We start from the raw sequence: 14,230 nt of genomic DNA, 5'->3' as shown, positions 1-14,230 counted from the left end.
GACTGTTGAGTTTGAATGAAATATAATCAATTTTCTATACTACAACCCAGGGTAAGTTACATGTATTTTTCACAACAACCCAGCATGCACATACATAATGAACAAAAGTTTCATGAAAGAATGCTGTTGTAACTACTTATGGCATTATATATATAGTTAGATTTGTTTTCTTTTTTCCTTTCTCTCTTCCTCCATTTATCTCTTCCATTGTTTTTTTCTCTCCTCTCTCCCATCCTCTTTCTTTTGAATGTTGTTTCTGACTCATTAAATTTATTTCCTGACCCACAAAAAGATCACCACCCACACTGGGGGTGGAGTCACTTTGCATGGGAGGGTCAAAGATTCACTCCTCCTGCAGTCACTTCTTCCTCATTTTATGACTTACCAACTCTGTCAACTGAGACAGTTACTGAGCCTCAGGTGCTTTAGAGAGAGAGTGTAGGGCAGAGGTCTGGAACCATAGGGATTTGATTTCAAATGCTTGACTCCATCATCAACTAACTGGGTGACTTTGTACAAGTTAGTCAACCTTTCAGGTTTACCCATCTCAAAAATGGAGATAAGAGTATCTCTCCAATAAGGTTGTTGTAAGGAACTGAGTCAATATACATGAGGCACTTATTGTGATACCTTTCCCATAGTGGGGCTTAAATTAGGTTCTGTCATTGTTTATAAAATGGAAATGCCTTACCTTCCTCAAGTCAGGGTAGTTGGCCCTGAGCAGTCCCTTCCAAGGCTAAGATAGAGAGTTTTCTGTGCTTAACAGTAAGCGTTAGAACAGTTATAGGCTGAAAATGTCCCATTAGAAAGAGCCTGTTCTTTAGCAGCAAGCTCTTCCTAATTATTACTCATTTATGGTGAGATGAATTTTACTCATATGGTCCCATCAGTTCTGCTTACTGAGCCTAGAAAGATATCAGTCTGCCAGAGACATTTGGAAGGGAACACTGTGTGTGTGTGTGTGTGTGTGTGTGTGTGTGTGTGTGTGTATAAAATTGTAGTTGGACACAATACCTTTATTTTATTTATTTATTTTTATGTGGTGCTAAGGATTGAACCCAGGGTCTTGCACGTGCTAGGTGAGTGCTGTACCACTGAGCCACAACCCCAGCCCAACCACTTTTTTTAGATCAATTAAAAAGAACTGAAAACAAGTATCAAATGCTACCCAATCAATATAACCCATAATGAGAACTTAATCAGATTCCGAAGCACTCTGGTATTGCTAAGCTTGTCATTGTTTCGTCAGGAGGATATAAGATAGCTTGGGAATGTTATGAGTGAATCTATAATCTCATGTAAAAATACTTAGTTATGAATGGGTCAAGCACAGTGTTACATAGTTCATACAGTAGAATTGGTAGTGAAGAATATATGTATGCTTAAATGTTAATATCTAATAATGCCTCCAGATAGTTGTGGATCAGATCTTGTCACAGGTTGGGTTCTCCAGAGAGCAGGTGGAACCTAACATGCAGATGTTTACTTGAGAGTATCCTTGGAATTAACTCCTGTGGAAAGTAGGGGAAAGAATCAGGAGTGAGCAGAGGGAGAAGTTGAGGTGTAGTATATACCTAAAGACAGCTTGTCTGACCCATAGAGAGCTCTGGAGCTAGAATCATCTTTCAGAGTTATCCTGAGTTGGGCCAAACTAGCCTGGTCTTTTTTTTTTTTTTTTTTTTTTTTTGCATGTGTGTGGTGCTGGGGGTACTCTACCAACTGAGCTATATCCCCAGCCCCTGGCCTTTTAAAAAAAATTCTGTGAGTTGGTTCAAGAAAAGAAATAACCTTAGACAGTATGGCTCTTTGCAACCAAGACATCTTTGTAGTTGAGGTAATCCTTTCAGGGGAATCCCTGTCCTTCCTCAGGACTTAGGCCACCAAGTGCTTCCTCAAGGAGATTCTAGATGGCACATCACAGCTTAGTAACCAGCCACTCTTGAAGCCCCTGTTGGTTGTTTTTTGGTGTCAGTTGGGAGCCTGGTAGTATGAGCCAGCCTCCTCCATTGTTGTCAGATCTTCCATGCATGGCAGGGAACTAATAGGAGAGTGATTATGCCACAATAGGCCATGGAGGGATTAGACCAGATTTGCCAGTCCCTGGGCCTGGTTGGGCAGAAAAAAAATCTCTCACTTATACTTTAAGGAATCACCAACATTTGGGGAGTCTGCCCTAGTCAAAAATGACATGTGGAGCTTCAAGGCAAGATTCACCAGGTTGTGGCAGTGTCCTAGCACTGAGTACAAAGTGATGAGATTAAAGATCTTCTGAGAATAAGGAATAACAAGCTGAGTTTCTGTGTGGAAGCAGGACGTAGGTGGAGGCCTGGGATTGGAAAGCCACACACTTTGTCCATTGTATGAGATGGACAGGCTGACAGTGGCTAAAGTTCCAGAAATGACATAAAAAATGACATGGACAGCTCTCTAGAAGTTTCACTCAGAACTCATAGATTTACTTATGGGCTGAATGTTTTCTCAGTATGACCTCTTCTGTGTACCAAAGAACACACTGAGAAATGAAAAAGGACTTCTTGAGTGATGAAACCTGAGTGCTAGATTCAACATATTCTGCCTGCATCAGGTGTTAATGGATAGGATTAATGTTTAGGTAAGGATCTAGAGCACCTTCATAGTACATGGAGTGGGCCAGGAGAGGACAAAAACCAGGAACAGGACCAGGGCTTTGTCTAACCTGAGGCTGAGAGGTGGTTTGGTACACAGATATGGGATCAAAAGGAGTTGGGTATCAGGGAATTCCAGAAGGGCATATCTCCAAAATAGCACAGTGATAGGAATCTAGAAGTTAGCACCATTCAGCAATCAGAGGGAGCCAGTCGATAGACTCTCAAGCTTTCATCCTCACCAAGGATTGAGCATGATGAGTCCCTGTTCCAGTGAGGTAACACCAGGAAATGCACACAGCTCAAAGGGGTCATGGAGATGATTTGATGAAAGAGGGTGGAACACTCAGAGAGTAGCAATGGTAGAAAGCTTTTAGCATGCTTAGGCCTGGGAAAGCAGGCAGGGACCAGCATTACTAGAGCCTAGCAAAGGATTTGGAGCAGTAGTTGGAGAACATAATCATTGAACTACTGCTACTGTAGCCACCACCAAATCGAGGGCCAAAAGGGAAGGAGCAGGGCAAGGAGGAGGAAAGTCAGTGTGACATCTCTCTTCTCTTACTCACTCCTTTTCCCCCATCTCCTGATACCACCTCCCATTAGCTGAACCCTAGAAGCCAGAAATTAAGGAAGCTGGTGTAATTCACATAGGTCATCCTCCCAGGGCAAGGAGCAGGGTGAAGTTTCTTGAGTGATAAATGGAGAATTACCCAGCTCAATCTGTTACCAGAATAAAGACCTTATCTCAGGAGAACAAGCCCCATAGCCTAGCCAGAGTATAAAGTCAGACCAGACTAATAAATAGCTCCTGGAGCTTGGTCTACTGGATGTCAGGACCAGTGCTCAGATGTAGCTTCCCTACATGTGATAGTCACGTGGCCTCAGATAATAGAAGTGGATTCCAATAGCAAACAAACAAAATGTAAAGAGAACTATGTTATAGCTAATCTATCTTTGATTAGTCCTGCTGCCCTTTGGTAACAGATTTTTTTTTCCTGCATAGATGGATATTGGCTGTAGCCTACATCCAGTGGCCTATAGCCTGGATTCTTGGGGGTGGGGGATATTCCTTGGTCATCACTCTGTCTGGCCCCTCAACAGCCCATGGGTCTGTAATTTACCTCTCACTCCATTATGTGACTATCTATGGTGTCAGCATGTTGCCCTGGTGCTATCACAGCCTGGAGACCCCATTCCCATTCTATTGTGCTTGCTCGCAGATGGTAGCTATAAAGCTGGCAGAATAGGTCCCACTGTTTTGAGCCTGTCTGGTTAATCTCAGAAGTCGCGTTTTAAAAAATAACACTAAATTGGTTCTCATATAAACTTTATAACTTGCACTGTATGACTGGTGTCTTATCTTGTGACATTTCTGAGAAAAATTGGACATGGCTTCATTTTACAAGCACTGTAACTGCAAAAGTATTAGCAGTTGGCTCTAAAGCTCCCTCTTTCTCACAACAGGATAATATATGGCCTTAGCAGTGGAAAGTAGTGGGTGACTGGGTACACCTTGGAATAAATCTTTGGACATCCTACTTATGGAGGATCTCCTTTTGGCATTTAGAGCACAGAATGCCCTGTGACATTTTATTATCCTAACATCTTGCCCAAATAAATATCATTCCTAATTTGTACATTGGAAGCTAAGACTCAAGAGGCATTCCTAAAAGTAAGGCATATATAGTTAGGGGCTAGTGCCAACTTTTAAAATGAGAAGTTATTTGTAGTATTTGTGATTGAATTTAAGAATTGAAATAAAAGGTTATTATCCATTTTCATTAGATTGAAAAAAGTAACTGGTAAACACATGCTGACTACCTAACATAGAGCAATAACCTAGTCGGAGATGCTGTTTCTGGAATCTAATATGATCTGAAGCATTGGAACATTAGGCTAAAGTTCAAAAATTCCATGTTTCCTTGAAAACTTACTTTACCTGTAATGTACTTCTAAGGAAGGTTTTTCTGTTTATAATTGACAGCTTTCTTAGCTACACTTACATGTAAATTACATCTATTGAAGCTTTGTCTAGGGCATAGGGAAGTGAAGGTGAAAAATTGCTATTGCCCATAATAAGACAGAAAATTACTAGCAAATTTTTTGTTGTTTTAAATTTTCTTTCTTTTTTTTAAGCTGTAGATTGACACAATACCTTTACTTTATTTATTTCAATGCGGTGCTGAGGATTGAACCCAGTGCGTCACATGTGCTAGGCAAGCACTCTTCCACTGAGCTATACCCCAGCCCAACCTTTTGGTTTTATATATGAGCTTTTCCTTATGTTACCAGAATGCTCTTGATTATCTCAAGAAGTATTTGCAAGATCCCCTTCCCAAAATGAATTTTAATTTGCTTTGTTAAAATTTAATTGCTTTTATATTTTTGTACCTAATTTGATTATTTCTAAGGTCATGTCACCCTTATTAGAAGGAAGGGAGTCCAAGAAAACCATAATTTTGATTTCATATATGCTACTATTGGACTTTTCTACAATACATAGATATTTTCCATAGAAACATTCTTTTCCAAGCTAGTAGAAGGGAGTAACATGATGAAGTCACTAACATGACTCTATCAGCCTTGCAGTTGGGAAGAATAAAAATAACCTTGTTTCAGTGAAGCGTGGAATTTAATTGGCTCCCGATCTTTTCCCCTCATGCATCTGGTGGCCAGTACTACAGTAGAAAAATTTGAAACTAAAAGAAGACATAATCCAATTAAATTTCCTTTTAAAAATGTCAAAGCAAATAAATCCAGGGCCTATTAGCTCACACACAGCTTTGCTATTCTCACTGGGCAGCTGCTGTTTACTGGGTTTTCATCCAGTGCCATCTTTGCTTCCCATTTCAAGGGTGTATGATTTTTTACAGATCGACAGCTACAGTTTTTTTTTTTTTTTATCATTGATGAACGAGTAATTTATTGCCAACTTCTTTGACATCTTAAGTGGTTCTAGTGACAGCCAGCTTGGAATATGTCATAGGACCCTCTCAGAGATGATGATTCCCAGTCATTTTAGAATCACAATTTTATATCATTGAATGTCATTCTGTATTTCATAGTTTTTCCCTCTTCTAGAAAATGCTATGTGGCACATATTATTCAATACTCCAGATTACATTAAATTTTGTTCTGAGATTTGGGGACTGTCTGGAAGTCACATTGGAGTCTCTGGATTCACCGTCAGTTTGCCAGAAAGTTGCTTTGTTCCAAGCTCTGCTGTAACTTTCAAAGGCATGCCCTTAAATATTTATTTATTTATTTGTTTGTTTATTTATTTATGATACCGGGGATTGAACCCAGAGACACTTAACCACTGAGCCACATTCCCATCCCTGTTTTATTTTTTATTTTGAGACAGAGTCTTGATAAGTTGCTGAGTCTGGCTTTGAACTCACAGTCCTCCTGCTTCAGCCTCCTGATCCACTGGAATTACAGGCATATGCAACTGTTGCCTGAGGAATAGTTGCACATGTGTGTACTCATGTAAATCACCATCAAGTCACTGGGATTACAAGTGTGCACACCATGCCTGGCAACATGCTCTTAATTTTGATACATGCAAAATTGCTTAGTGTCTTCATCTGATTTCCTCTAGAAGCAATGTTGAAGACAAGGATTTGAGCTTATACAGTTTTGCAGGAAAGAACCATTAGGAAGGGATTAGAAGTACTGAGAAAGTGAAGGGAGGGAGCTACTTAAAGAGCACATTATCAAACCAGGTATAAGTGTGGATGACTGGAGTTTAGGGCTGCTAGGAAATGCTGGGATCCAGCAGCCAACATATTCCTCAGAGTTATCCCATCCAAAGTGCAAAGGAGCTGCAGTATTCATCTGTCAACTCACTTCAGTCATTGGTTGAGGACTGCTCTCAAAGTGGGGGAAAGAAAATAACTCCCTGGCACTTTTGGCTTGTCCCAGAGGCAGTCAGAGTGGGCCTCAGAGGCCAAGTAGAATCTCAACGCCAAAGGAACACTGGAGTATGACCAAGTGGAAAGTGTAAGAGGGTAGGAAGGAGCACTGGCAGAGCCTATGACACATAGATTTCAAAACCGTATCACCAAGGACCTGTCTTGCAGAGATGGAAGCAGGCTCATCTTCATCTGGAATGGGAGGGATCAACTTCTGTGGATGAATCCCCCTGTTGTAGAATTACCCACTTAAGTGTTATTCCCACTTAACTTACATGCATGGGCTAGGATGTAGCTCAGTGGTAGAGTGCTTGCCTAGAATGCACAAGGTCCAGGTTCAATCTCAATGAAAAAAACAAATAAAATCTTACATGCACTTCTGGGAAAACCACGTGATCTGGAGTTTTCTTTGTATTTTATAGTGTAGGATAAATAAAAGGTCAGTATTTTAACTCACTGCCTAGATTTTCATATGGCTTGTATAATGTTTGGAACACTTACAGATTTATTAGAAAGAACAACACTGATAGGTGGTAGTTTGGGGATATATACATACATAGATACACACACACACATATGTGTGTGTGTGTGTGTATTTGACAGGACTGGGAATTGATCTCAGGTGCTCTACCTCTAAGTTATATCCTTAAACTCTATCTCTGAGCTACATCTCCCTGTTTATTTTATTCTTGAGACGAGGTCTTGCTAAGTTGTTAAGGCTGACCTTGAACCTGGGATCCTTCAGCCTCAGCTTCCCAAGTCTCTGAGATAATAGGTAGCTTGTACCACCACACCACTCCTAGCAGGGATTTATTATGTTGCCCAAATCCTCTTTATTTTTACAAAGGGACCAGCCATGCAATTCCTTTAGGTAGATCCAATTATAGGCAAAATTATGAAAAAAGGTACATTTCCTTCTACTTTATTGATGTCCTACTCCATTGCCTGAGCCTCTGAAAACTCCCTGTTTTACTCTATTTTTGGGTAGCCTGAGGGCATCTCCCTAAAATTGGGGGTTGGCAGTGGATGGATCCTGGGTTCCTGAAGCACTATAAATGTGTCTATGGCATTTATCAAATATTTGAGACAGAAAAAAGTCACTCTTATCTAGAAACTGGAGAACAGTGAGAAAGGGAAAAATGATCAAGTGAAGTGATATTGATTCTAAACAAAGAGTATAGTGGAGCTAGAGTAGTCAGGAAGGCTTTCAGGGTGCTATAGGGAGCAGTCAGGATTTAAAGAAATAAACTATTATCTTAAGCTACCCTTAATTTCAAACCTCCTAGGTCTTTACTTGAGTTTCATTTTGCCCAAGTCTGATTATTGCTAATAAATTTGATTCTCATTTCCAACTCCTGAGTTATTATTCCAGTATAAGTTCTTCTATTTCTTCTCTTTTATTATTAGCATGTAAATCATGATTCCATGTTAAAAAAATCCACTTTTACTAACAAGTTCTGAGGAGGATCCTTTAGTACTGACTTATTTCATAAGAGGATACATTCCTTGAATAGCCCATCATAATTAAATGAGTTATATGTGTTTTATTCATTTTATATTAAAAACTTTATAAAATACCTATCAGGAGATAGCAATTTTGAATCTGGATGTTTGTACCATTCCCCTATAATAAGATTAAACTAGAAAATACCACTTCAGAGCAAAAATTGCCCTAAATTTTGTAATCAGCTTTTTGAGAATGTGTTCAATAGGAGTTGAATGTCTTGATCTCAGCCTTCATTGATTAAAATATATTGCTTAATATGTTCACAATGGTTCACTACTTTTTGGTGTGAGGAAGCCCATTTCATTAAGTTCCATATGATATGAATCACACAAAGCACCCTTTAGAAAGAATTCAGAAGGGTCATTTCCTTCTTTACATCGCCAGTTGTTGGACTGGGCTCAGTCTCTGAGAGGTGGCATTCTTGAGAGGAAAAAAAAAAGTTTCAATTCAAGAATATTGTTTTCTACTTAACTTTTCTTGCTGAAAATGACAGAACCAAATGTAGCTATGTGGTATGGGGGTTAGCTACTTCTGAACAGGCCCACTCCATTGCTGTCTTGGAGGGCAGCCTAGTAGATAAGCATAGCTCTGGAGCCTTACAGCCAGGGATAGGATCTAAGCTTCTCCACTGACTGATGGTTTGGTTTTAGATAAGCTATTTCGTCCTTCTATGACTTGTTTCTCTCTTTTATAAATAGGCATCATAATATCATCTTCCTCTTGGGGACTTTCTGTGACGATTAAACAATGGGATTCATGTAAAACACTTAAAAGAGCTTCTATCATATACTAAATATCCAATAAATGTCTTATTATTAGTACTAGATATTGAGAAGATTCCTATAACCCTGCAAAAATATTCAACTAGTTCATCATCATAAATCATCTCTTAAATTAAGATTTGGGGCTTTAAAGAGGCCAGTACTTGGGGTTCTGATTCCACATTGATCTTATCAATTGCCATAATTTTACAGATCACTCATATTCCAGTGACTTCCACATCTTTGTATAGTCTGGATGTGAGCTGTGTACTCTAGAGAACTGTATTTCCAGGTGTTTACCAGAATCTTCACTGTGACGTCCTATAGGAACTTGAAATAAAAATGTCCAAAATTGAACATACTGCCTCCCTCTGATCCTTATTTCTCCACTGAAATTTCTTTTAACTCTTTTTCTTTCTGCTTTCCTTATTTTATTCATGCTATTGCTCTGGGTTTCATATTTCCCCTGCCCCAAAATTCATATCTACCCTCAGAATGTGACCTTATTTGGAAATAGGATCATTGTAGATATCATCCATTAAAATGAGGTTATACTGGGTTAGACTGTCAATCCAATGATTGGAGTCCTCATAAGATAGCCACATAAAGAATATAGACATATAAAAAACACCATGTGAACACAGAAGCAGAGAACTGTCTCAGCAAATCAAGGAACTCCAAAGATGGTTGACAACCTCTACAAGCTAGGGGAGGGGCATGGGCCTATCCTGCTGACACCTTGGTTTTAGATTACTGGCCTCCTAAACTGGGAAAGAATCAATTTCTGTTGATTTAAGCCACCCAGGTTATTGTAATTTATTACCACAGCCCTAGGAAACTAATATGGACACTGTCAACTATTACTAAATTTAGAATTATTTTTTGTTGGTTCTTTTTAGTTATACATGATAGTAGAATCTATTTTGACATAATTATAAAAGCATGGAATACATATTCTTCTAATTTAGTCCCTAGTATGTCTAATTCTCTTTCCTTTCCAATAACTCCGTTCCCTTCCATTTATTGATTGTTCTGTCATGTATCCAGTTATTTTTAAATTAATTTCTTATGTATGTACATGATAGTGAGGTTCATGGTGGTATATATGTACATAGGAAGTTATGTCAGGTTCATTCTCCTCCATTCCCTCCATTCCCCTTTGTCTACTCCACTGAACTTTTATTCTTGCCCCTCCCCACTTATTGTGCATTAGCTTCCACATATCAGAGCAATGTTTCAGCCTTTAGTTTTTTGGGATTGGTTTATTTCACTTAGCATGATAGTCTCCAGATCCATCCATTTACTGGCAAATGTCATAAAGTCATTCTTCTTTATGGCTGAGTAATACTCTGTTGTGTATATGTATTACATTTTATTTATCCAATCATCTGTTGAAGGGCACCTAAGTCTGTTCCATAGCTTAGCTATTGTGAATTGTGTTGCTATTTTAAATCCTTTTCATATATACCAAGGAGTGGGATAACTGGATCAAATAGTGGTTCCATTCCTAGTTTTTTGGGGAATCTTTATGTTCCTTTCCAGAGTAGGTTTTTAATTAAAAACAGGTGAAAACCTGTGTGGCAATCCTTTCTTGCCTCCTCATAGCTGTGGTATTTCTTGGATTACAGCTACATAATCCCAATCTCTGCCTTTGTCATCATATGTCATTCTCCCCTTGTGTCTTGTGGCCATCTTCTTTTAAGGATACCAGTCTTATTGCAGTAATGCTCTACCCTACTCCAATATGACCTCATCTTCCTCATCTTAATCTACCTGATTACATCTTCAAAAACCTGATTTCCAAATAAAGTCACTCTCTAAGATATGGAGGGTCAGGACCTCAACATATCTTTTTGTGGGGTACATTATTCAAACAATATTACTACCCCTTTCTTTTATCACCATTTCAAATCTTACCTTCTTATTATTCTGTGTTTTCCTGCAGTAGAATATTTCACACATAGCCCCTCTTCTCCAGCCCAGATTCACCTGTTCTGGTTTATGGTGCAGTCATCTTTCCTCAGGACTGTCACAGTCTCCATCAAATTGGTTTCTCTATTTCATTTTACTCGCCATACACCCAACAAGTTATCTAATCAGTTTCTGATCAGATTCCTGCTGTTCCTCTGGAAAAGACCAACCAGTAGCTTCCTCTCTTCACAGTCTCAAGTATGAACTATCTCAAAAGGCCCTTACAGACCACACTGGGCTACTCATTCTTTCTTGAAAATAGATATTGAGGTCTTTAGGCCTTTGCTTATTTTATTCCCTATGCCTAGAGCACCCTTCAGTGCTTTAACCCCCTGCAGACATGCTCCTCATCCCATAAGGCCCAACTGAAACCTTGCTGACTCAGTGTGCTTCCAGAATTCCATCACATAGACTTATTGAGCCTTTCCCTGTGTTTCTGTGACACCTTGTGACTGTGGATACTAATGTAACACCAGTGGAGATTTAAAACCGTTTTGTAGGCTAGGAGTGTGGCTCAGTGGTAGAGCACTTGCCTAGCATGCACCTGGCCCTCAGTTCTATCCCTAGCACTACAAGAAACAAAACGAAAGAAGAAATAGAACATTTTATATAATACAATTAACCTTGATAATAGAAATATAAGCAACTGCAGTTATGGACTTTCCCTCTGTTGATATTAATATTAATTGACCATTGTAGCATATGCAAAAGTTTTCACATATATACACACATACACATACAGTTATATGTCACTTAATGATAGGGATATGCATCATTAGGTGATTTTACTGTTGTATGAGAATCCTAAGAGTATGCTTTACACAAACTTAGATGTTACTGCTAGTACATTCCTGGGCCATATGCTGTTTGTGTATGTGTGTGTATACATATAGTACAGCCTATTACTCTAGAGCCCTAATGAATAAAGTGATATGAGATTAAATCAAGCACAAAAGAAAATAATGAAATCAAGAGGCATGGTAAACACAAGATATGAGGCCACCATAGCATATGGTACATTGTTTTACAGTAAACTTTTAAGTAGAAGGAGTACACTCTAATGATTAAAATTTTAGTAAATGCATAAACCAGCAACATGGTCATTTATTATCGTTATCCAACACTATATACTAACTGTACATACTTATGTACATTAGTGTATGTGCTATACCTTTATCTGACTGGCAGCAAACTAGGTTTGTTTAAACAAGCATCACAAATGTATGAGTAATGTGTTGTGTCACAATATCATGACAGCTATGACTTTACAATGTAGTAGGAGTTTTTCAGCTCCATTATAATCTTATGGGATCACTGTCAGATATGCAGTACATCATTGGCAAAAACACTGTTATGTAGCACATGACTGTATATATAAGGTAGCCTATCCCTAAAAGGATACTGTGAGTGATCCAGTGCTCTTTTAACAGCTTATTGAAGAAATGGGACCCAAGCTCCCAGTATAGCTACCAGTTTGAATTTTTAAAATTGAATTCTTAAGGCTGGGGATGTAGCTCAGTTTTAGAGTGTTCACCTAGCATGCACAAGGCCCTGGGCTCAATTCCCAGCAACATTTAAAAATAAACAGGAAAAAAGTTGAGTTCTTAATAAAGTATAGCAGGAGCTATGACTACAGTAGTGCTGCCTAACAAACAACTCCCAAAATTTTAGTGGTTCACAAGACATGTTTATTTTTCTTGCCCATGGGCCTATAAGTCAGGTGAGCTTGGATGGCTATAACTGGGCTGAGCTCCAGGTTGCAAGTAGGCCTGGTTTTCTATAGAGCCAGCAGTATCCAGGGCCATGCTCTTTTCATGGTGGTAGCAAAAGTATAGCAGGCCAGCACTAACAGTGCACAAGCCACAGCCATTCATGTAGCCAAGCCCATATCAAAGGGACAGGAAAACATTCCTCCTCTTCTGTGGGAGGGTATGCAGTCACATGACAGAGTGTGGACCTTTTTAATTCTAAAAGAGGCAGCAAGTGAAGGATCAAGATACAGAAGTTAGGATTGGGGATGTAGCTGAGTGGTAGAGCATTTGCCTAGCATGCACAAAATCCAGGATTCAACCCCAGCACTGGAAGAAAAAAAGAGAGAGAGAAAGAGGAAAGAATCTAATATACCAAAGTCCTCATGATCCTGAAGTGGACAGCAAAGAATTATGTTTTGAAAATAAACTGTTTACCAAATGGCAAGAAACAATTTGATGTTGAATTTTCAAAACTGTGTTTTGAAATGTGGCTCTAATTATATCCATCTTTGTTTTTTCCTAGAAATGTGAAGATGTTTGGCTCGGAATGCCATCACCTATTCCTGTGAAATTCATTAGATACTTAGACCTTTTGAGGGATGTGTTTGGCTTAGAGGAGGAGGAACCATGACACTTTGAATCAACTTCCTTTGATGTACCTCTCTAATTTTGCCAATTTTATTTTAGTAGATATAATTTTATTAAATGCAAAAGAAACAAGGTTCATATTGAATAGAAATCTATAAATCACAATTAATCTTTTGTCATCTTAGTTTTTCAGAGCATCATATTATATTACTAATGTACCAGCACTATTAAAAATGCCATTTAAAGAAATGTTGAACATTTTTATCATATGTATGATTTATGAATACCAAAGAATCTTATGATAATTTTTCCATCCAATGTATTTTGATTTATTGCAATATAAAAATAAAATAGTTTTTGACAGCTATATATGACAATTTAAAATCAAATTATATCAGAGCAATAAGTTGTGATTCTAGTAAACATTTTTAAAATCTTTTTGACATGTGTTTATTACTTATATAATTAAGTTTTATGGCAACTCACCTCATCAAAATAAGTCTTAAACCTCTCTAGAGTGAATGTATTTATTTTCTGAAATTAGTAAAGTTATGGGAAGAAAAGGAACCTCCTCCCTGCCAGCACACACACACTTGGGTGAAAAATTGAAACATATGCAGTGTTTGTATTTTTAATGCCCTTTTTGAATCTAAAGTCAGCTTGTTAGCCTAGGAATATATGCATGTGTATATAATTATAGTATGACCAAAAGTGTATTATGCTAAAATATTTAAGGATGTGAATGCTGAAGATTTCAAGAATCTGTTTTGGTTTATTTTACATACATACCAACAGCCCCCAGGCCCAGACGTTTAAGTATTCTAAAACTACATCTCCCTGGTTCTATGTTTATTTTTCTTCAGCAGAATTCTTGTGATAGAGTCTACATTTGATTAAAACTCATGGCCATAGACTTCTGGGAACTTAGTATTAGAAATCTTCTGCAGTCTACCTGAATCCTCATTGTTGCCTGCTGGGTATCATAAATCCATTTGCTCAGTGTTCTCAGAGATGGCACAACCCTGTCAGGAAGGGACTGCACCAGTCACCTTTCAGTAGCTGCTCTGAGAGGACAAGATGCTGATGACATTTCAGGGACCCCGCCTGTCTCCTT

At 38.5% G+C, this 14,230-nt stretch overlaps 1 protein-coding gene across 1 annotated transcript in view; it reads left to right on the top strand.

Annotated features, from left to right (window-relative positions):
* Positions 1 to 13,159, top strand: part of Efhc2 (EF-hand domain containing 2) — a 187,506-nt gene extending 174,347 nt beyond the window's left edge. Inside the window, exon 17 of the mRNA XM_077107530.1 lies at positions 13,052 to 13,159. Coding sequence (XP_076963645.1) covers positions 13,052 to 13,159 — 108 coding nt within the window. The remainder of the gene's footprint in view (positions 1 to 13,051) is intronic.
* The last annotated feature ends 1,071 nt before the right edge of the window (positions 13,160 to 14,230 follow it).

The sequence above is a fragment of the Callospermophilus lateralis genome, chromosome X, assembly GCF_048772815.1.
Source record: "Callospermophilus lateralis isolate mCalLat2 chromosome X, mCalLat2.hap1, whole genome shotgun sequence".
Taxonomy (NCBI): Eukaryota; Metazoa; Chordata; class Mammalia; order Rodentia; family Sciuridae; genus Callospermophilus; species Callospermophilus lateralis.
This window is presented reverse-complemented; position numbering and strand designations above follow the sequence as displayed.